This window comes from Pygocentrus nattereri, chromosome 2 (assembly GCF_015220715.1).
Source record: "Pygocentrus nattereri isolate fPygNat1 chromosome 2, fPygNat1.pri, whole genome shotgun sequence".
Classification (NCBI taxonomy): Eukaryota; Metazoa; Chordata; class Actinopteri; order Characiformes; family Serrasalmidae; genus Pygocentrus; species Pygocentrus nattereri.
In genome coordinates, this window is record NC_051212.1 from 26,302,922 (window position 1) to 26,326,325 (window position 23,404).

Here is a 23,404-nt window from a genome sequence, read left to right on the forward strand (position 1 = left end):
CAAAACATCAGATTATAAAAGCTCTGACTCACAAAACAAGCAAAATATATAAATAACAATGATTTTTTTAAACAAACAGAAAATATTAAACCTCACCTGGACCTTTAGCAGGAGGCTTGGTCCTGACAGCCTGTTTCCCTTTAGCTGACATCTTAGGCATGTCTTTAGATTTAGCTGCTTGTACTGTCTTGCCCATGACCCCTTTTACTTTAAATGGCTGAGGTGTTCTTGTTGTGTTATGGTCTTTTCTATGTTGGGTAATAAAGCAAGAAATTTCATACCATATCATGAATGGGTAGAGAACTTACTCTACTCCTTATTTATAAATACAACAAATCTTCCAAACAATAAACAATACTACTTACTTCTTGACAACAGTTTTTTTCTGATTTTTGGAATCCCTTAGTTCATCTCTGGCATCCTATATATATTATATATAAACAGAGACACCCATTTGGTAACAGAGCTTAGTTTATATTAGTTTGTCTTCATAAGGTCCATCAGTCTCTACCCCTTGACAGTCATACCTTTTCCATACAGATTTCAATAAGTTTGCCACGTAGGTTCAGATCCTGACATCTGGCCAAAGCTTTGGCATCTTCTTCTTTCTCCATACACACTGACGCCTGCCAAATGAAATTATTTGTGATTTAGATATGCAAACATTTAGAATGGTCATAATTACATAATAGGCGTTAATTTCTGACAGCAATGGCTGTTCTCGTAGGTTCCTTAACATTAAACCATTAACTGAACTGCAAAACAAGCTGCAATGAAATGAGAACATTCAGTAAACAAGACTGACTGCTGGACAGTCTAAACTGCAAATTAACAGAACAATCTTGCACTGACTAAAGAAAATGATGTACACTAGAAAACATGTCATCCAACATACCTCTGAGATTGCTTTAAGCAGGATGGCAGTGTGAATTTTGCCAAAGGGCTCAACAGCAGTGACCAGCTCTTGGTGGGTGGTGCCCAGTGGAATACCCTTCAGCCTAAGCAAGCAGGATGTCCCAGGACCAGTTGGCTTCTTAGATTTCTCACTCTAAAGAACAAACAGAGTTCTGTACTTCTGCATGTCTTTCATAAACAAATTGTTTAAACAGTAAAGATCACTGATGGAAAAAAAATGCGTGAATATTTTAAAATGACCACTGATTCAGATGCAAGTTTAAAAAAAAAAAAAAAAAAAAAAAAAAAAAAGACTGCTGTACACATGAAAATTCTGTTCAAGGTAAATATAGCCAGAACATTTAGGAAGTAGGAAGATTTAAAGAAACAAACAAACAAAAAAACCAAAAAACAACAAAAAAACACTACTTAGACTGGAAAAAGTTAAAAAGACTTCTGAAGGCATCATCACACAGTTACTAAATGGAAGAAGTTCATCACATCTACATTTAACTTTAATCATGTTTACATTTAATTGAAACTGTTATTCTGAGCTTATTAAAATTAATTCTGACTAAATAAAAATGTCTCAGACTACCTTGGATGAGCTGGTCTTTGGGGCAGATGAGCTGCTTGACTTTGAGGATTCGCTTCTTTTAGAGGAGGGAGAGGAAGATCGCTTCCTACTGCTGCTGCTCTTCACCAATGGGGAGGAGGAACTGTTCCTCTTTTTGGCCAGTTCAGCTAGTAGTGCTGGGGCCAATGACTGCACCATGGCCTTCAGACTACTACTGCTAGTTACTGAGGACAACTCTGCAACAAACGAAGCATATACAAGTTGACTATATATTTATATTAAAAAAAAAAAAAAACCCTGAACAAGACAAAAAATTAAAATGACTCAATCTTACCTGAAGACTGAAGAAGTTTTTTTGCTAGTCTCTCACTGCTACTTGATCTCTGCTGGCGAGATGGACTGTTCCGACGGGGACTCACTCTACGAGAACTCCGCACAGGAGATCGCCTACTGCTGCTGTAGCCTGGTGATCTTGATCGCCGTCCAGGAGGGGTGCGAGACCTCCGTCGGTATGAGGGTGAAGCACCCCGAGTCTTCCTGGGGGGGGACCGGGATCGGCTTCGAGAACGGGAACGACGGTACCTCCGAGGGCTTCGTGAGCGAGAACGAGAACGCTGACGACGACTTGAACCATGGTGACGCTTGGGGCTAGGGCTATGGGAATAGGAACGTGAATGGCCATGATGTTTTGGACTGCGACGTTCCAACTTCTGCTCAGCACTGTAACAAAAACGGATATAAGATAAAACTACAGATTAATTAAATAACTTTAAATACATAAAATACATTAAAAGATTTACTCTTAGGGCACAGAAAAATGCCACCACTCACCTAGTAACAGATATTGCCTCCACATTCCAGTCGGGATATCTATGAAAATTATGTAAATTCGTAATTACTTATAATAAACAAAGACTAAAATAATCACAATAGGTTTAAATTAATTTTAACATACTGTTTTCTCAGACGCCTACAACTTTCAATGTGAAGATTTGTGTTCTGATGTTCAATCCAATCCTGTCACAGAAAAAAAAAAAAAAAAAGAGTCAAAGAATAGTGTCAAAGGCCAAAATAAACATTTTGCTGTCCAGTATATTTAAGTAATTACTAACACTGCATAGTCTCTGCCTACTGTTACTTTAATGTTCTAAACATTCTTCAAATGTAAAAAACATCAGGCTCCTTTTTTTTAAAGATAGAAATCCAGTGGAAAACTTAACTAATACAAAAAAGGCAATGATTAAAAACATGGCTTTATCAAAGCATGATTAAAAAGGCTCTGTACCACACCAAATAAAGTAAAACAATCACTTCACTAGTCAATGAAGCTTCAAACTTCATATAATAAAAAATACATTGGTTAGTAGATAGTCGTTCATACTATTGCTTAAAATGTCCTTCTTGGAATATAGTCCCTTTTTTAACCACAGACTACAGAGTACAAATTACCTATTAAAGAAAGAAAAATAAATAAATAAATAAATAAATAAATAACAAAACACAGGCCCTAATTCGTTGCAATAGAAGCGGTGATTCAGTAAATGAAAAAGTCATCAAAAAGGTCCGCTGAGTTTCTTCTCACAGGTCACTGACTTCATCTTGAGTGATGTTCAGTCCAAAACTCATGGTTAACACAATCTCGTTCCACCACAGTTCATGTTTTCAGTGCACCCATAACACCTTCAGGAAACATACAGTAGTCTTCTCTCCAACAAGAAATGAAACTAAGTAACCCACGGCTGGGAATAGCCAGGAACAAGCCAGTTTCATAACTTTTAAAAACGAATCTGCTACTTACAGCACTATCTGTTCAATCTACCGCCAGTCTTCCACAATTTGGTGATATTAAATACATAATTTCAACTAAATTCTCAGAAGCATGAGAAAGCAATTCAATGTAAATGTATTTTACATTACTGCTTTTTCATTTTATTTCTTTTTTTTTTGTGAGGCAGCACAACAACAATGAGTCACTTCACACATCATGGAATTTAGACAAAAAATTTAATAGAAATGTTTCAGAAATAAAACTTTATGGTAGGGGTAGATACTCACCTTAATCTGGATACATTCTATGTTACATAGAGAGCATGTATGGGGAAAAATTCTTGGGGTAGCAGCTGAGTAATCATTCATCATGGTGGGAGTTGGTAGCCTCTTTGCAGCTGGAGCAGTAACTGAAGTAGGAGGGAAGGCAGGGGGCCAGGAGAGTTTGGGACTTCCAGAGTCCAAAGGGATCATAGGTGTTAAAGGACCAACAGCAAGAGGAGGTGGCATCTGTGGAGGTCGACTGATAGGTGGTGGTATAGGCGTGGTAGTAGGCAGTCTTCCAGGGATAGTCTTGGCTTGGATCTTGGATCCAAGGATCTCCAAACTCTGTGAAGCAGATCTTGGATTCATAGCTGGAGGTTGCTGAAGCTTTGGAACCATAAGTGGAACCTGGACAGCTGGATTTTGCGGTGGGCGCTTGGTTACGTCAACATCACTGAAGGATGAGCCTGAAACTTCCCTCTTGTACGTAGATGGCTCTTTAGTAAGGTGGTCACGTGAATAGCTGTCTGATTTCTCCTCAGGAAATCCAAATTTTCTAGAATGTCCATAATCAATGACTTTGCTTTGTCGTGTCTCAGAGACCAGAATATCAGATGAAGCCCTCATATCAGGGTCAGGGACAGTCCTCTTGGCCTTGCGCATGCGGATGTCTCGCAAAATGAAGGGCAGATTGTCTGGAGTCAGTTGATCATCAGGGTAGTGGCTAAGCAGCTCGAGATCTTCACTTGAGAGTCCAAAACTTGCCAAGATACTACTGGCACTCTCTGAGGTATAACGTGTAGGCTGAAGTTCTGAAGGAGGCTTGCTGTCCAAACTCCTTGGACCTCCACTGTTGCCAAAACCTGAAGACTGGAACTGCTGTGAAGAACTGGAGGAATGACCTATATTCGGGGGAGCAAAAAGTTTTCCAGGAGCCTGGTAAACAGTCCAGTCCACATCATCAGACCTTCCCCGAATGCTAGACACCGTGTAACCACTGCCTCCTGGAGGAAGCACCTCATCTACAATGTCTTTCCTCAAGCGAGGGTCTGCTGATTTCGGATGTTGCAGCATTTGGGTGAGCAGTCGCACTTCCTCCCGGGCTCCACGAATGTTCATATCTATTGTAGCATCAAGATCCTGGGACACATGAGCCTGATGCTGGGCCAGTGGAAAAGTCATCTGCTGGTTTACCATCATTCCCCCATGAGGACTGGACATGGAGTCAGGACCAAGACGAGCTCCTCCAGTCTGTGACCCAAGACCATACTGCCCTGTTACCACGGATCTCTGCCCACTGGAGAATGGTCCTCCACGGGGATTATACATAGGATGGGACATGGTAACTTTGAGCAGGTTGAGCAAGGTGAGGGCAGGTGAAGCAATAAAAGGGGGGGTGATGTTTCCGGAAGTAATCACATTCAGCTGGTGCAGTGCCAGCTGAGCCTTTATCTGGGCCAACTGGAGGGAGGCAGGGCCAAAGAGAGGCGGGCTCCCAAAGTTGCTCAAGGAATTCGTAACAGGGGGCACACAACTTTCCAAGAACAACGCAAAGCTGAAAAAGTTGGGGGAAAAAACACAGACAGGGTTATTGGCTTGCTGTCTTCATGTCTAGACACAAGGGCCAAGAAGCCTGCGATTTTTCCCCCCTTTTCTGCCACATACTTAGAATTTTTAATTCAATTGCAGAGCCAGAGCCTATGTGGACTCAGCTTTTCTGGTCTTCACTGAAGTGGGAAAAACAAAGCAAACAAATTACATAACAGACAGGGGATTATTTACTGTACTATTAAGAACAAGGATGACCTATGCCCCATGCAGGAATTTAAAAAAAAAAAAAAAAAAAAAGCTTAGGAAAAGTAGTTTAACAACACAAAGTTTTAGAATAAGTGCTTGTTTGGGCTAGCTGAAATATCATTTTACTGTCTTTAAATTTCCAAATATTATTAAACTATAAAATCATTCTTCTTGCATTATGCTAAAAAGCCTAGGACATTATGTAGGGCATGTAGCCTAACGAGCAACAGACCTACTTGGAGAGGAATTGCAACACTTACAGAACTGAGACGATTTCTCTCAACTCGTCATGCCTCCATAGTAGAGGTGCATGATGCATCCCTCTTTTCCTCATCATTCTACTACAAAATTCCCAATAAGCATACAGCGGGGTTACGATAACAGAATGGGCACAATATTACACAATCACACCTCAGGCTTTCTGTCAGTACTGCGTTGTTCTACTCTGAAAACCAACATAAACACTCTGAATAACCCAATTTTTCCAGGCCCGCCATAATCCCTGGAACAGGCCACAAGTCAGATTTAAACAAAGAAAGAAAGAAAAAAAAAAAGACTGTGCAGGGAGAATTTCCAAACATTTATATTTATATCACGCAAATGTAAGTGATATATTCCCACAAACAAAGTTCACGACACAGTTCTGACATTTAAGCAGTTTAACATTGATTCAAAATTTTAAAAAAGAAAAAAAGAAAAATAACCATATCATTTGAGAGAGAAAGAAGTAAAAGCAGGACAACACTAAATACATATTACAAAAGTTAAAAAAATATTACAAAATGTCGCAAGCACCTGTGAAGCCCAGAAATGCTTGCAATGAAAGATAACAGGCTTTCCAAGTTTATGTGCCTACTGTTACTTTGAGGTTATTCTTACATGTCTTTGATCACCGAAGAATCAAACCACCTGTACAAATCACCTTAAACATAACGGAGTATTGAGATTTTGGTTTTCAGTAAATACACCAGTATTTTACTGAATTTCAAGGGAAGTTGTGAGATTATTACATAAAAAAAATACTTTTTTCTTTTGCTTTCACTAACAACTGAGATGTGTCCAAAATCACTGATATGGCAGCCCCTAAAACAGCTTAGCTCCATTCGAAATCTAACACTGTTGACCTTGCAAATCAAAAGGTTAGTCTCAAATGCAGCCAGGATAGCAGATCTCTAAATCAGGGCTGATTTTGTTAATCAGAGCTTACTTTAACTGAAATAGATAATCCTTAACTCTTTACAAAATCAGTATGATATGAAGATCTCTGCCTTTCTGTAATGCCTGAAACAACATCAGCAGGCGATATTATGATTTCTATTTATCTGATTAACTTCCCCCCCATTTTAGTTATGGCCGACATCCACTGTAACACATCGGTCCGTCATTACACGTCAAATACCACCAATCTGTGAAGATAAATGCGGTCATGTGCCTCTTCTGAAGCGTTTGAGCTGCCAAAACCTCTTACAAAAACTGCCAAAAAACATTTCTAGTCATCAGTGTGTTCAGAGCAGAACACCAGGCATGATTTATAGGTTCAAGTATCACCGAAATGCTACCACTACTGCTTACTACAAACTCAACTACTTTACCAACATTAACTAACAACTAACTTCGTTTGAGAAACTAAACACACGACACATTACAGTTAAGTAGCCAGCATATCCTGGGACTTCTGAAACAAAACAAAAAGTAACTACAGTGCAGCAGTACTTCTGTACAAGGAACGCAAGGCCACGATCCGGAGAGCACGGGGTGTAGACATGCAGGGAAAAGCACAGGGTCGCTGTTTTTGAAGTGATAAGCTGACCTCCTGTAAACAGACCGCAGTGAACATACAGCGCTCCTCGGGCCCATCTGGCCTACGGAGGGCTCAGTCCGAGAGGATTTCTCTGACAAAAACAACACCGGCGACAGAAGGTGGTCATCACGGCACACGTTCACATCTCACAGCGATTATAGTGCTTCAGAAATATGCCAAGTACTGGTCATTTAACGCAAAACCATTCGTCCTGTCGCTGTTCCGGGCAGTACAAGCTAGCGTTAGCTTCTGAAGCTACAGATGCTAACTAGCTACCAACACTGCAGCTCTGCTGCGTCTGGCGGACCGTACAGGACTCGGCCATAAGCGCAACAATAACACAACGATACACAAGTACAAATGCTAACTAAAGACGCGCAAGCTGCATCTAAACAAAACGAGGGTTCTGCAGATGAAGTAGTGAAACATTTGCAGGCCGCAGTCTGGCCTCCTCTGCAGCGTCTCCGACGGCAACGGAGCCCAAGCGCTAACTTCACCCGCGACATTACGGACATCCGAAAACAACCACATCTACGAGTGTAGGGGGGCTCAGCCACACGGCTGTGCTCCACCGCATAAAACACACACCTCGTATTTAATACCTAGGCCATTTTGGTGGGAATCCCTCGAGGTAAACCGCTGGAGACTCAAGCGCGGCGCTGTCTGAGCAGATTCCGCTCCGCGCTCTCACTGCGCCCCTCAGCGGCGCCCTGACACGGCTCCACAGACCCGATCAAACGACTACAGAACCGCGTAGAGAAACATTCAGACCAACAAATCGAAGCGCGTACACGCTTACAGAAGGAACGATCTGTTTTTTTTCCAAAACGCCCCATAATTCAGCAATTTAGATGCAAACAAAGAGATGTTTGATAAAAAAAATGCTCCGATCTAAAAAAAAAAAGTCACAATTGTTGACAGTGGTGATGGGAACGTCTGAAGAGTTTAATGCCTTTAAAAGCTGCATGGCAGAAAGCTGTTAGCTCACACGGAATAGCAAATGTTCTAGCTCGCTAGCTGACTACCTCCTGCCTGAGATCATTTTCAGAAGGTTTTTTGTTCCTAGGGAGGATAACCAGATAGAGGGAGGTCAAGGTGGAATCAGACAGGGACGAAGGAAACCATTTCTTACACATGCAGCGTGTAATGCAAAAAACTTTGGGTAGTAAACAAGATGGTAGGTAAGTTCTCTACAGTGCAGCGTGTCAAACCATTCTGAATGACACAACTAATGAAAAAATAATAATGAATAAAAAATTGGTGTAATTGCCCTTTATTAAAAGATTACAAACCGGATATCATCATTATTGTACAACATCAAAAACTGCATGTTTCATTGTAAGAGAGGAAAATTAATCCTATTTAACTGGATTTAGTGCAACACAGTATGCTGAATATCAAATAAAAATCAGTGTTCACAAATCTTATAGTATTTTTAACAATGTAGCACTGCTGGTTCCATTTTCTCTGTTCCAACTGATGTCTGAATTTTTTTTTTTTATATTGTGAGATGATTTTTCATATCAGCCACCTGTAAGCTGTACATAGTCTAACTATTCCTCATCATGCTCAAAATAAAAATTGCATTTTTCAAAAGATGTTCTTAGTATTAGCCAGCTCATAAAATTTGCTGGGCTGGCTCATGCTGCCCAGGAGGTGGCAGCGTTTATCTACTGTCAACAAGCAGGTGGAGTCTCTTCTTCTCTAAATCTTAATCACCATCTAATGTAAACTGAATATAAACCAAAGAACAAAGACAAAGACCTGACACGATTATAACAACATTATTCATTAATATAATTTTTGCCTGCCCACTGGTGCATGGTGATTTAAGCAAAAAGCACAGGTTTCAGATTCTCCTTAAATATTCATCATAACATTACAAAACCAACATTTAGCACACTTTTTTAACTTGATGAATATGATATTTTCTCCTAACCCATTTGAAAACTTTTCTGCCCGGTGTTAGACAATAACATGGGCAATTGTGAGTCACTATGTATTTCTCCAGTCCTTGTCCTATGCAGTTTTATACTTTCTCTGCTTAAACATATTTAGTTCAGCTCAAGTCACTCTTGTTAATTAGATTAAGACATGACTTTGGTGCAGGGGAAACCCATAGTAAAAAATAGATATTTCTCCTGACAAACAGAGCCTTTTTATCTAATATCTTAATAAAATCACACATAAGACAGGAGCTCACCACCTCAATCCAACATCTTTTTTTGTCTTATGTTATTTATTTTAAGAATTTTCAGGAGATTCACCAATACCATCCCTGAGCCATCAAACATCAACATGTGAGCAATAAGATTTTCCTCTGGGAATACAAAACTGTGCAGTACAGTTGGGGCCCCAGCACTCGACTGGAGAGTCACTTGTGGGAGTAATTTTTAGGTTGTGTACCTTCCCTGTCTACTGTAACTTTCTGCAACTGCTTTCACTTAGTCAGCCACATTTCCATAACTCTTCAAGCAGGCCACTTGCTTTAAGTTAGTTATCACATGACATTTTGGACCAAAGCCACATGAGATCACGAGGCTACCTCAAAATAGTCACAGAGGTGTGAGTACATAAGGTTTTAGCGCCTAATTTAGTCATGAGCTGCTCTAATTTTGGGACTCAGATAATGTCATGTCTCAGACAAGTAACTAGAGTAGCATCATTTATCTCGGATGATAAGTAAACTGCAAAGCATTTTGGCTCTATGATACAGCTGGTCATTGATGGCTTTATTTGTGCCCTTCTTTAACCATAACCTTTTTTTCTTTATACTGGCTGATTCCAAGGAGTCAATGAGTAGTAGTAAACTTTGAACTGAGAAAAGAGATATATGAATGTTTGTGTAGGTGTAATTCTTAATAGCTGAACCATAAATGTACAAAAGCATTTTTGGCTTTATCCAAACATGAGAAATGACAGTGGGAAACACTGTTTAATATTCTACAATATCCTGTGATATTTAAATCATAGACAGCAGGAAGAGTTCTTCTAAATGTCATCACTTCTGCGGTACCAATTGGGTGTATGACTGTATTGCAGAGTCAGTCAGCACCCCCTCCTACCATCCCCCATGTCTCCAGGGGTCATCTTTCCTCTGAGGGTCTGCCAGTTCCCTGGGGAAACTTGAGTTATGTGACTGACGACGTCAAACATCATGCAGGAGCAACAATAAATAAGCCAAAGTACGGCAGCCTGCTATAAATCATACAGGAGTTGGCTCTATTTAATAAACACATGCAAGTCATGACATTCTCTTCACCTCTTTAGACCTATACTCACTGCTGCTTAGGTTAGGTTAATTATGAACACAAGTGCTTTTGTTTTTTTTTACCACACAGTCACTTGGACAACATGTTGCAGTCCTTGATGTGAACAGCCCTGTCATTTAGTGTGACCACAAGCTTTTTGCCAACCAATACTGGAAGTCAGACAATACAAATTAATAGTGTGTTTAATTCACCAGTCCAAATTCTCATAATAAATCATACCTGGAAGTAAAGTGGAACCTTGCTGATTTTGTCATACTGTACAGGACATTTTACTGTGCTGATTTTGGATCATATCAATGTTGTTGGGTGATTTACTAACAATTCAATTGAAATCAACCTATTTCACAACTATATAGTTTAGCTCTGTTTAATGTATCAGGAATATTATTACGTTGAATCTTTCTATCATTCCCTGGTTGTTCTCCAGACAATTCAAAAGCACCGTGTAAGATTAAAAAGGTTGTCTTTATGTCAGTATGCCAAACAAAAAAAAAAATGGAAAAATGCCAAAAACATTTGGCTCACGTGTGTTTGGTGGTGCTGTGCATCCAAGTGAGACACTTTATTCTAATCCACTACTAATCCATCCATAACCCAGTCGAAACAGCTCAGCACTAGCAGCAATATTTCACTCTCTTTGCATTACTCTATCTTCTGTCTCTCTCATGTCCTCACCTATTTCTCTGTCCATATTCTCCCAGTGAAAAATGATCAGTCATGGTTTCTGTCCAAGCCCTGCATAGTGACAAACTGTAATCACTGCAGGGGTCAAGAGCAGCAGGTAAGCGCCTGAGAGAGAGAGAGAGAGAGAGAGAGAGAGAGAGAGAGAGAGAGAGAGAGAGAGAGAGAGAGAGAGAGAGAGAGACAGAGAGAAAGAGAGAAAGAGAGAGAGCAGAAAGAGCAGAAAGAGAAAAAAAGAAAGAAAAAACAGAGTGAGAGAAAAAGATAGAGAAAAAGATGGACAGATAGCTAGCTAGATAGATAGATATTGTATATATAGTCTACCAATCTGTTCCTTTATCATGCCCCCCCTCCACCCCTGAACATGTGCTCATCAGTCATCATCTACAAGGCTACACTCCCTGCTAGTGCCATCATACCATTCATCATTTGTCTGGCCATGCTCATTCAAGAATAAATGTTAGAGGCCTCCAGGAGGCTGTTAAGTGAACAGTTAATTGGACAAAATGAAAACAAATAGAGCCTGTAGTCTCAAGGGAAAGCATATCACTCAGTCATGGCCAGGGTCTCCGCACAGCCGGAGGCCCTGCTGACATGATGATCTCAACTGAAACCACAGCTATTGGCATGCCAGCCTCAAAATTTTATTATAGCCTTATTACAGGTGTCAAACCAAATAAAACCTGGATTTGAACTTTATTGGCCTTTATGAGTAAGTAATAATTTATTCCTCACACATTTCACAAATAGCATGATGCTCTACACAAATAGTGTGAAGAAGACGGCGATATTTAATTTCACAAATCATTCACGGTTTGTAAACTTACTTATTAAATTGCATTTGCCTGTATGTGAGCCCACAAGTAAATTCTGGACTCTCATAACTGCATAAATAACATATTATTTAAGTAGAGCTATATCTGACTATATAATGCAGTGCTTCTCTCTGATACCAGAATCGTATCAGTACTGGCAGATATTTCTTTGCTTTACAAAAATTGACAGAAACAATGGAGGGGTGTTTAAAATTGATTGATATTTCAAGCCAGTATTTAATGATGTATTAATTGTATTGCACAAGAGCAAAATTTAAGATTTGGTCATTAATTCTACTGATCTAAATTACTTGCATTTTATTCATTTTACTATATTTGTAACTTTACACAATTACTTGTTTCTATGTAATGATAATCTAGTCCCAGTTTCTTAATTTTAGAAATATTCATGCATTGGCATCAGCAGATACAGTTGTATGTAAAGGTTTGGGCACCCTGGGTCAAATGACATGTTTTGTTTATTTTCTAAGTTAAAATAAGTTAACACATCCTCTACAAGAACACACTTCTGTCCATTTTAACACACAATGACAGTTTAATTGCTGAATTTAACATTGGGAGAAAAAAATAAAATGTGGCCTGTGTAAAATTTATAACACATTTTATATTTTATGTTTTATTTATTTTTCTCATGTGTTATACTCAGCAAATTAACAGAAACTAAGCCCTAAAATTTGCATTAATATAAAAAACATAAAACATGTCATTTCACCAGGGTTGTTTGAACTTTTGCATACAAATGTATGTACATGAAAAATTTCAGACACTGACATTGGCCCACAAATTACATATTGGTACATCACTAATATAATCTCCATATATTGTCTAGTATAGGCATGTCAAACTGGGACCTTCCTGGCAAAAGTGCTCCAGAAATTAACGTTCACCCTCATTTAACGCTCTGAAATTGGTTCAAGAAGGCCTTGCAAATTAGCTGATGAGCTGAATCAGGTGTGTTTAATGAGGCACCACGCTGATGTCTGCAGTGTTTTGGCCCACAAGGACTGGAGCTTGACACATGTGGTCTAGCAGTTACTGAATAATAAGTCTTAAGTTTAATAAATATATAAGTAAATCAACAGATTACGGAATTATGTGCTTGGTTTAAACAACTTTATCATTTGTTTTTTTTTTTTCAGTGTGGATCCTCTTCCTAATATAACCCAAGGTATGCATTTGTTCTGGTTAAGGTTTCTTCTTAATGAAAGTCTCCTTCTCTTGAGCTATGGTTTCATCACCTTGCCTAAGACAGATCTCATTTTCTCAGCACTTCCGCACCTTCTATTTTAGGATGCACACGCACTACACACACACTAACACAGCGTTTTGTCTAATCTCAGAGCCCTAGTTTCAGAAATGTACTGGTACAATATTTTCTTTACAGTATCTGGAAGATTCAAACACCATGCTGTCTGCTGTTAAAATCACTTGTTGCCAAGTTTAGCATTTCTTAACTGTCCCTGCCTCATTCCTCAACCTCCATAACTCAAAGAGATTAAGTGGCTTAAGGATAAGACCTAGAAGATGATTGGCCTATGCAAAGTCACTATCTCTTTTATGCGACTGTGATATAAAATTAATAGCAAATGCCAATTTAAACTAATAAGATATTTCATAGATTTAGTCTTTAGATAAACTGCTGAAAGTGTAATTTAAGATTCTATGGTCTCATTTTCAAGCCCTTATTGCACCACCAAGCAAAATAAATTTCTCCCCTCAGTGTAAAAGAGAATTTCAGATTCACAGACCTGTGGTTCCAAATGTGGAAGTCAAAAACTTTCCATTCTTTTACAAAAAGTCACTTACATTTCACACATGAAATGTGCAAAAACCACAAGTAATCACATTTTTTCACAGGCAAAAAGTTTTCACAGGATCACACATTTTCTCACGTTAACTTAAGTAGCACTGTTGTGCTAATGATGATATATAGTGCTGATAGTGTAAATGATTAGATTTTTGGTTTAAAAGCAGATTATTGCCACTGATCTTAGTATTTAAATGAGTGTAGTAACTGTGTATCTGGCATATAAGTCAATTTGATTAATAAAGTATACTTGGTTAAAGATAAAGCTTAAATATACACTCACAGGCCACTTTATTAGGTAAACCTTTATTTTAAATTAAATTTAAAATAATTGAATTTAATTTAAAAATAATTTTATATTATTTTGCATGGGGGGGAGAGCAGAGCATATACTAGTGCAGCACAAAATGTAACAGACTTTTTAGGTAGGTGTAAGGGGGAGCGAGGAGGCGGACGCATACGCTGAGATAAGCGAGATTTATTACGGGCAAATCCAGGGTCGTGGTCAATACAGTCCAGGGTCAATGAGCCGACACGTACAGAGTTAGGGTAAGACATAACAAAGACTAGAACCAACACAAACAACGACGACCAGGTACAGAGATACAAGGATTCAAAGACTGGCCAACACAAGGGGCAAACACAGGGCTTAAATACACGTAACAATGAGGGACAGGTGAAAACAATCAGGGGCGGAGTTACAAAACCAAAACAAGAGCACATGGACAGGACTGGGAGGAGCCAACCGTGACAGTAGGTAATATGTGGTAAAAAAAATTGCATATATCATTGCACTAGCTCATCAACAAAGAACTATACTGAATTAATTGTGATTGCATCAATTTATGAAACTTAGTCTATTACAATGAAACAGGAATTCTACAATTTTTTATCATTTCTGTGTAAATTAATTGGTTAAAATGTACACAAACTCTTTGAGAGTGGCTTTATGTGAAATGCTCTATTCTGTATAAATTCACTGATGTCTAAAGTGTTTGATGTCTCTAAAAACTACCTCATAGTAAGATATTACACAAAATGGTTACAAATGTGCTGCTTGATTGAGTTTTAGGACACAAGATAAAATTTTGGCTTTCAAATTTTTTTATTATATTCATGGGTGTGTGATACACACAGCATGTTGTAAGGCAAAATATTCACCAATTATTTTTTTATATTAATCACTATTTTACCATCATAATAAAAAATGACTGTTGTAGACATCATAACCTTTGGTTTCTTTCAACACCAATGTAAAAAAAAGTTCATAAGTTTCTCCATAATAAACCACTTCCCATCAGACCATTGTGAATTAATTTGTTTACACAAATGACTGAATTATGCAGAAAATTTGAAAAATCAGTGGAATTGTCATATGGTCTTAACACTACCTCTTGGATAAGGTGTAACATTTACATTTGTGCTACTTTCAGGTTAATTTTTAATTTATCACAGATGGTAAGTGATAGAATGTCTATGTAAGTTTGAATATTAAAAATATTAATCTGGCCCAAATACATAAAAATAATAGAAAAAGCTAAATGTGTTAGGGCGTGTCCCACTTTCCCTTATTTATTTACTTCTATGATATCTGGCTGTCTGGGTCCTGTCTATAAATTCACCACTGAACAACTTATAGAACACAAGGTATGTAAAATAATGTGTTCCATGTTCTGATGCACTAGAGACAGTGTATCTTATTGAAGTACTATCCAGGCTACTTTGACCTATATTCTGTGCCATGGCTGTAACAGTCCTTTACCAGTGTCTCAACTATTTGTGTCAGATGAAATAATCAACCCCGACATAGTAGTTACACTGACAGTGAATTTCATTGCTGAAATAGATGCAGTGACTGTGGGACGTGTAGGTCACCCACATGCAAAAATATTCTTGTAGGATGTGAAACAAATGATAATTATAAGAACAGGTTATTTAAGGTATGGATTTTTTTGTTTAAATTTGTGGGGTTATCAGAGCTTAATTTTACTCTTTATAATATGCAGTCATGTAACTGTGCTATACATTCCAATATAATCTTGTAGAGAACCAACAGACCAAATTTAGGTTGTTACACCAATATTTTCCGAAAATCTTCCTTTTGCATAATATTTGAATCTCATGTTTTACTCCCAGTTTAATTTAGTGCCACCATGTAAAGCCATAATAACACATATTATTGCCAGGCAGAACTGTTAAGCTCCTCAGAACGCGGATCAGATGGTAACATTCCATGACAAGGCATGGTGCAGCAGATAAAACCAGATGAAGAATTGTAGAGAAAAAGTGTGCAGTGTCACCTCCTGTCCATGCTGATTAAACTCATAAATCATATAACCGGGTGCAGATATAGATTTCTCTCCAGATTTGGTGGTCGTAAGGTGAAGGTCATTGAAGCCATATTCTTGACCAGGACATACTGATCACACTTAGACTCATCACTTCTAGCCACTTAAATAGCTTGGAAAGAAGACACCTTGCATTCCCCATAAATGTACATTATACTACAAAAACATTTCAGCTTCTCATCTGCTATTAAATGAGGGCATAAATATTTTATTACTTAGAGATGTTGTAATTTATGACTTGGTATTAACAGATTTGGTTTTGGATCTCCTCTTAATACAAAAGCAGAATTCAATTTCACCTGACACGGCCAGTATGCAATTAACACGTCTAATTCGGCCAGAGCATAAATGCTGAGCTGTTCTCGAGGGGTGCGAATGGAAACTTGTCCTCAATAACCTCCATTTGTTCACTACATTGAACTGCCACATATCTCAGTGTGGTGTCCAAAGTTAGTGATGAAGCTGCACTCAAGAAGTCTTAGTGTTTCTCAAATCAATCTTATAGTGATACTGATCATATCTCAGTACACAGCAATGTTTATGTCTAAATGTATTACAATATTTATATACAGTAAAATGACAAGTAGTTATTGATCTTAGATAGATATGTCATATTTTGCATATTAATGGAGTAAGAGTTTGCTTACTTATGCATCAAGTTCCCTGGTGTTGAATGGACTTAAGGGGCCTACATAAATAATTTCTAGTGGTGATTCACCACAGGATCGCAATTTGGTCCAAAACTAGATTTAATCCATTGAGAGGAAATGAGCTCATAGTGCTTGTTTGCATCCAGTACAGCTTTAGGAAATTCAGAGAGCTCTGGGGTTTTTGCAGTTTAAGAATGATCATACATTTTCTCAGCCACCCACAACTTAAAGGGCCCATATCATGGAAAAAATGTCTGAATGTAAAGACTGTTACCATTTATGGTCCATATATGGAAAATAAACTGTGGACTGTTTTGAATTGATTGTTTTTTGCAATATCACAAAAAATAATTTTACATGTATCCAACAATTTCGCCTAAAGCAGTTTAGTCTTGCCCATTCACAGTGACATTATAAGAAGTGTTCAACTTAGACTGCTTTTTTAATGAGGCACACCACAGGGCAGCCAATCAGAACATAGGTCAAGTACATTCAATTGGAAAGGTGCCATGTAAAATGTATGACTGTTTTAGCACATGAACCTATGCAAAGGTTACAAGAAGATTTCAGGAGAAATAAAACAGCATACAAGAAAACAAGAAAATGTAGGATATGGACACTTTAATTTGGACGACTCAAACATAGCTTAGTTAGCAATACAGTTTTATAAATCCAGAGTTAAGTAAGTAAGCACTAAATTAAGACAGCTTGTTAGCTGAATGCTGAGGGGAAAAAACTAGTTGCTTAGATTATTGGTTAGATTTGGTGAACACACACACACATAGATACAGGGAAGGTTTGAATAAATGTATAATCCCCTGTTATTCAGTTTGCTAGCCTTCATCCACAGCCACAATCCAATCCAAACAGACTGCAGTAATTCACTTCTATCTTAAAGTCTATCAGGGCTTTTATATTAAGCCACTGGATCATTATTATTGCTCTTGTATTCATGCCATATCAGGGATGGTTATTAACTGTAGTGTTTCTAGGATAACATGGATTGTCAGGTCTTTTAATATACATGGGGCGGGTTGGAGGGATCAGCTGGTAATGATTAATGAAAAAAGATACTGTACATTAAAATGCTAACAGCCTAACTTGAACCAAACAAACTCATTTACATACTTCTTGAGACAAGATGATGACCACATGACAAATAGATTTTATGATATGGCCATGTATTCAGGGTCACTCTACATGCCTGAACACCATCACCCTTCTCACTTGCATCATGAATTTATGAGGCTGACCATGGGGTGTATGTTACTGTTTTATTGAGTTTGTACTTGTGCTGTTTGAAACGGCTGCCCTTTTAGCCCATGGGTGTATTTTGAGTGGGCAGCATACCATTATAGAGTATATAAACAGCTGAACGTAAAGTGACAGAATGTTCTTGATTGCTGTGACTTGTACTCAGATAAGATCCTAGCCTTTTCTTTTTTTTTTTAACCAAGACTTTGTTTATCTTTGTAGTATTTATCAGATCATTACTTTTAAAACTGCCTTTTTAGCATAAAATTACTAAAAAGAGTTCATTGCAGCATTAATATAATAGATGCAAAATACATCACAGGAAACTAGATTCAAGATCTGTTTTATGGCACTGATCCAAAAAATGCTTTATTGCACTTTTATTTTTTTAAGAACGTAATGCATGGTTTTATTTCTGAAAGGGTTAACTCTGCTCTAACTCTGCAATAAAACAATGTACAAGGGCACAAGACAGAGGGAAGTGATGAAGTGGGGATGGAATGGTTTGAGAACAAAAACAGAAAGACAGTAAAAGAATGAGCATGATGGTGGTGGCAGAATTTAAGAGAATGCCAAAATGGACATTTGCGAGCTTCACTAGACCAATGTTCCACACAGCACAGCCATACTGGGTAAATGTCAAGTGCCAGTACACAAAAGTGCAATTCAGTTTCAACATTATAACATATTAACATATTAAATTACTTTTCTAACTTCAAAGCAGTGTTGGGGTCTACAATCACTTTTGATAGCATATTTGCAAATGTAATATTAATTACTGTATGTAACTACAGCTGCAAACAACTATGTTTGTGGCAACAAACAAATCAAAAGGACTGGTCAGGCCATATCCCTTTACAACAGTTTGTTACTTGGATATCAGACTTGGCTGATATATTGTTGTGGTTGTTTTGGGCATGATCTGACATCTACACTGTGTCCACTAATTCATCTTTCTAATCTTATCATCTGAGAGCTCTGCATAGTGGAATTGGGTTTGGCAACCAACAAGGCTGACATCATCTGGCTCAAAGAGTGACGGCTGCTGAGTGAGGCAGCAAAAGAGCGCTTTTGTTAGTGTCAGGAATGGAGGTGGAAAGGAGAAAAAGAGACAGAGGACAAGAACAACAATGTTCTTTCATCCTACATCACAGACAAAAAGTCGCAACCAGTCTGCTGCTGGAACTGCCTTACAGCACCACACTATTCACTGGCATTCATTTAGGAACAGTTACAGACACAATACTCCCTCAGTAGAAGTTGCACTTGGAATACATGCACTATGTTGTTTTAAAGAAAACATTTATAAGTGAACAGAAGCAGCATGCTAGCATTTAACAGCATGAAGTTAGAGTATATTTTTATATATATTCAAACTCATGATCCCTATTTTTCAAGGCAGTTAAACCATCACAACACAGGTTCTTTATCTGAGCACAGATAATGCTCTCCCTCTAATTATGAGGAACTATTTAAGCACAGTTAATTCACCTTTTCATTCTTTCTTGGACACAGTTGTGGCTTCTGAGTGGTGCAACTGACTAACTGCCTAATGATTAAGTGATCATGAGATTTTTTGTTGTTGTTGTTTTTGTTGGTTTTTCTAAGGAGAACTTTAGAATATACTAAGTTTTGAAAAGCTAAGCAGAAAGTTGACTCAAAAGTTCACGCTGACTTTTAAATTTTTTACAGTGTAGGCAAAAATTGGACCTTGATTCTCACAGACATACATATCACTTGTCTGGAAATTAAATAAATGAAGGCTGCTCTCTGAATTTTACACTGGATGTCTTTGGCTTTGTTATATCTACAAGACCTGTAGTGTTTGCAGCGTTTTATGTCTTTTTCTTTTGTTTTCTGAAAACCATGGGCCCTGGAGGACGAATGCTCCCATAGAACAAATGAAGATTAGATTTAGACTGTGACTGAAATAAGAATGTTTTTTACACCATGAGTTTATGTGTATCACCAAACTGTCTTGGAGACGTGGTAGCTTGGCTTGATGTAATGGTACTGGGTGTAGTTGGAGTTGTAGTTTGGAGATTATTCTAGACCATTCAAGAACCTGTCCCATACTGTCTGTTGCAAGCATCATTAGCATGAACAACAGAGATGTGTGTGAACAAGATCTGATGACTGAATTCAACTAATAAAACTGGGCCTCACTGACCAACCATTCTGAAGAAGAATTCTCTTCTTAAAGCACACTGACACAATTTTGATGAAGATTCTGACATTCACTAATATTTTGTTATTTGAGATTTGTTCTTATTTGGTAACCTGTTCACTCTCAATAGCACAGAAGTGTGAATAATTCTACTGTTTAAGAATACATCATGAATCTGATATAGACTTTTGTTTAGGACCTTTCTCAAGAACAAATTTAAGAAAAACTTTGGAAGATAATGGTAAATGAGGCCTAATGTGCCAAGCAGTAAGAATTGATGTTTGTTCTATGTATGAATGAATCTAAGTCACTTCCAGAATGGCTATTACTCTGCAACAATGATTTGCTTAGATTGTCACATTCATGCAAATTTATGTATAAATTTTGTGCTAATCTATGTAAGTGGGGTGAAACATTGGACTGATTTACTCTCATTTCACTATATGCCCCTCTTTCCCATTTTATCTTCTTTTCTTTGGCACTAGATTAATTTTGTTGCTTTATCTTTTTGAACTTGTTTTAACATTTTTGACTTCAGCCTATCCACAGATTATGTGATTATACACAATTATTATGCAGACAAACTTTAAAAGTGTTTGTTATACTCCACTGTACTGCTTTCTTTTTATTTAAATTGAGAATAGATGTTTTTCTTGTTTCTGAATGTGCAGTTTATACTTTATTTACAACCCAGTGTGCAAGTGCATTCTCTAGTGGGAAATAAGATTCAGTGGAAATAACTGGTTTTAAAAATGATTACTAAACACAATATATCATATTCACCATCAGGCATTTCTCTTTCTCTCTATTAATAATAATAACACAACCAGTCAAATAAAGCCTGAGTGTTGTGCTAATCCTGTCTTTTAATTAGAAGTATGATGGGGTCACAGAGACTGAGGCTCTAATACTGGGAATAGATTTTATGCATGGTAATGACATTCCTATGGGCTGCCATGCAAAGGCACAACAGGTGGAAGTATCTACTGTCCCTGTGGATTTAACAACCTTCAGAGCACACTTCACCACAATAAGTAAAATCTTATAAATGCATCTTATAAATAAATCTTATGCATAAATAATATACATATTTCTAAACTCTAAAATAGTAATTAAGATTAAGATTAAGTGATACTTTTTTAATCCCACAAACGGGGAAATTCCACCTCTGCAAATTCAGATTAGAGAATGCACAAACTACAAATGTCAACATTGTTTTGCCATTAAATTTGTTGAATTGAAGGTACCCAAGATGGAAAACATTGCAAATCTCAATCATAGTAAAACATAACAAGCTCTAAATAAACTAAAACAAGAACACTCAATCAATTCACAAACAAACATATGGTTACAATGCACATTTTCCTTTAGACACAGGCCGTCTTTTTAAAAGGTCTTAAATGTCTTGAAAGTCTATCCATTGTGTCCTTGTGCATTGCCATAGCTGCATCAATCAAGATAATTAAGGCAAACTTAATGACCAACAAAAACACAGATCACAATGACAACACACAAGGGATTATGAGACATGACACTACATACAACAGTATGTTAGTAAAATTAAACAACACCATCAAGGACACACTCATACATTAAAAAATAAACATTCTTTAGTTTTTAACTGATATGTTTGATTGCTTTGATTTAACACTTCACACAAAAGTTGCTCTTTTATGTTGATTAAGGACTAGTTTTCAACCACAACCAAACCACAGCTAATGTATAACAAACAATGAAGATGTTCTGAAATCACTAAAATATTCTTACATCACAGGAAATGGATAGTTTAAACCCAGACCATATCTTACCGATTAGGGGCATCACGTCTGGCTACAAGTGGCAGGTTGTTCATTTGTTTGTTTGTATTGTTAGTGATAGTGTTTGCCACTCCATCCTTGGCACTGAGTTCCTTATTTCCTTGTATCATTTCTTCAGCCCCAGTGTGTTTGCAAGGCGATCAGACATAACAGGCCAGTGCAGCACCTCACTCCTTTTTCTCTTGTCTCAACAGCAGCTCACCTCAAGACTCTCAGAATCTGCAGAAAGCAAACATTTCCCAAAGCAGGATGACCAGGAATTAAAAAAAAATCTAAATCTTTTACAAAAAAAGGCCTGCGAACGCTGGCTGGTATTCGGATTCCAGTACAAGTCCAGTAGAGAGATCATTTATCACCGTCAAGCAGCTGAACTAAAGTGATAGTGCTCAATGTAACAAAGATTTGTTACCACCAGACCTTGATGCTAAGGAAAAGTTTGTCGTAAACAGAAAATTGAAACTCAAAATCTGTAAGTCTTGAGGGTTGAAATCCAGGTTAATTATCCAGAAGCCATTTCCTGCAAGCAGCTATTATATATACTCAGCCTATAAAGTGTTGGCATTTAGGATATGTAACATAACTTCCCATGTATAATCCAGAAGATCACAGGAAAATTTGAGGTCCATGTGCATAATGTAAGCTTCCTCATCCTCAGTCTGTCCTTCTGAGAGACTACGGAATGAGAGCGCCGTACGGGTCCAGGGAGAATTTCAAGCACACACAGCCACTGAGACCCAGGGCAGTCAGCTGGTGAACCCAAGTGTCACATACCAAACGCCTGCATTGAAGAGAGAAGGAAAAGAGAGGGGTGGGGGAGGACAGGGAGGAGCGGTTAGCAGGGTAGTACAAGTGGAAACTGAGGAGGCGACATGCATGACACCTCATGAGGGAAAGCAACACAATGAAGCTCCTGCTCTCTTTTCCTTATTCTCGCTCATTTCCTCTCATTTCTGTGTCCTCTATTGTGCTTGCTGCAGACTCTTGGACACTGTTCTAGGCTTGAACTATAATGCAATCTTATTTTATCATTAAAAACCTAGTTAGTCCAGGCTTAGTATTAATCTAGGTCTTGAATTCTAGCAACTATGGTATTAGTGGACTGAACTGTTGTTCTATTATGCTGTGACACAGACGAGCAGTGTAAAAGGTTTTCTTAAACAAAACATCAGACAGGAAAAAAACAGCAGCAAAAAACACAAATAAGTGAGAAAACACAAAATACAAGCACTCATAATCAAAGCACCAAAGTTACCGCCTTGCAAAGACTGAGTGTTAAACTGAAACTCAGGCTTAAAGGCACACTCACTGTCCTGTAGTCCACAATCGTGCACACACATAAGGACCACAAAGCTATAGAACTCCAGTCCTGGAGGGCCAGTGTCCGGCATGGTACTGTGATTTACCTACTCAAACACACCGACTAAACGTGACTATTAACAGATTTACCAGATGAGGTAAATCATCAAACTGTG

General features: G+C 37.9%; 1 protein-coding gene across 2 annotated transcripts in view; it reads right to left on the minus strand.

Annotated features, from left to right (window-relative positions):
* Positions 1 to 22,668, minus strand: part of znf638 (zinc finger protein 638) — a 31,767-nt gene extending 9,099 nt beyond the window's left edge. Inside the window, exons 1-11 of one of the 2 annotated variants that reach the window (XM_017709846.2) lie at positions 21,924 to 22,668; positions 11,048 to 11,161; positions 3,527 to 5,057; positions 2,427 to 2,488; positions 2,303 to 2,341; positions 1,806 to 2,191; positions 1,493 to 1,707; positions 896 to 1,048; positions 528 to 626; positions 366 to 421; positions 97 to 248 (exon numbers count right to left, since the gene is read on the minus strand). In XM_017709846.2, coding sequence (XP_017565335.1) covers positions 97 to 248; positions 366 to 421; positions 528 to 626; positions 896 to 1,048; positions 1,493 to 1,707; positions 1,806 to 2,191; positions 2,303 to 2,341; positions 2,427 to 2,488; positions 3,527 to 5,057; positions 11,048 to 11,161; positions 21,924 to 22,042 — 2,926 coding nt within the window. In that variant the 5' untranslated portion in view covers positions 22,043 to 22,668. The remainder of the gene's footprint in view (positions 1 to 96; positions 249 to 365; positions 422 to 527; positions 627 to 895; positions 1,049 to 1,492; positions 1,708 to 1,805; positions 2,192 to 2,302; positions 2,342 to 2,426; positions 2,489 to 3,526; positions 5,058 to 11,047; positions 11,162 to 21,923) is intronic. The other variant, XM_017709847.2, reaches the window with a different exon arrangement.
* Between the last annotated feature and the right edge of the window lie 736 nt (positions 22,669 to 23,404).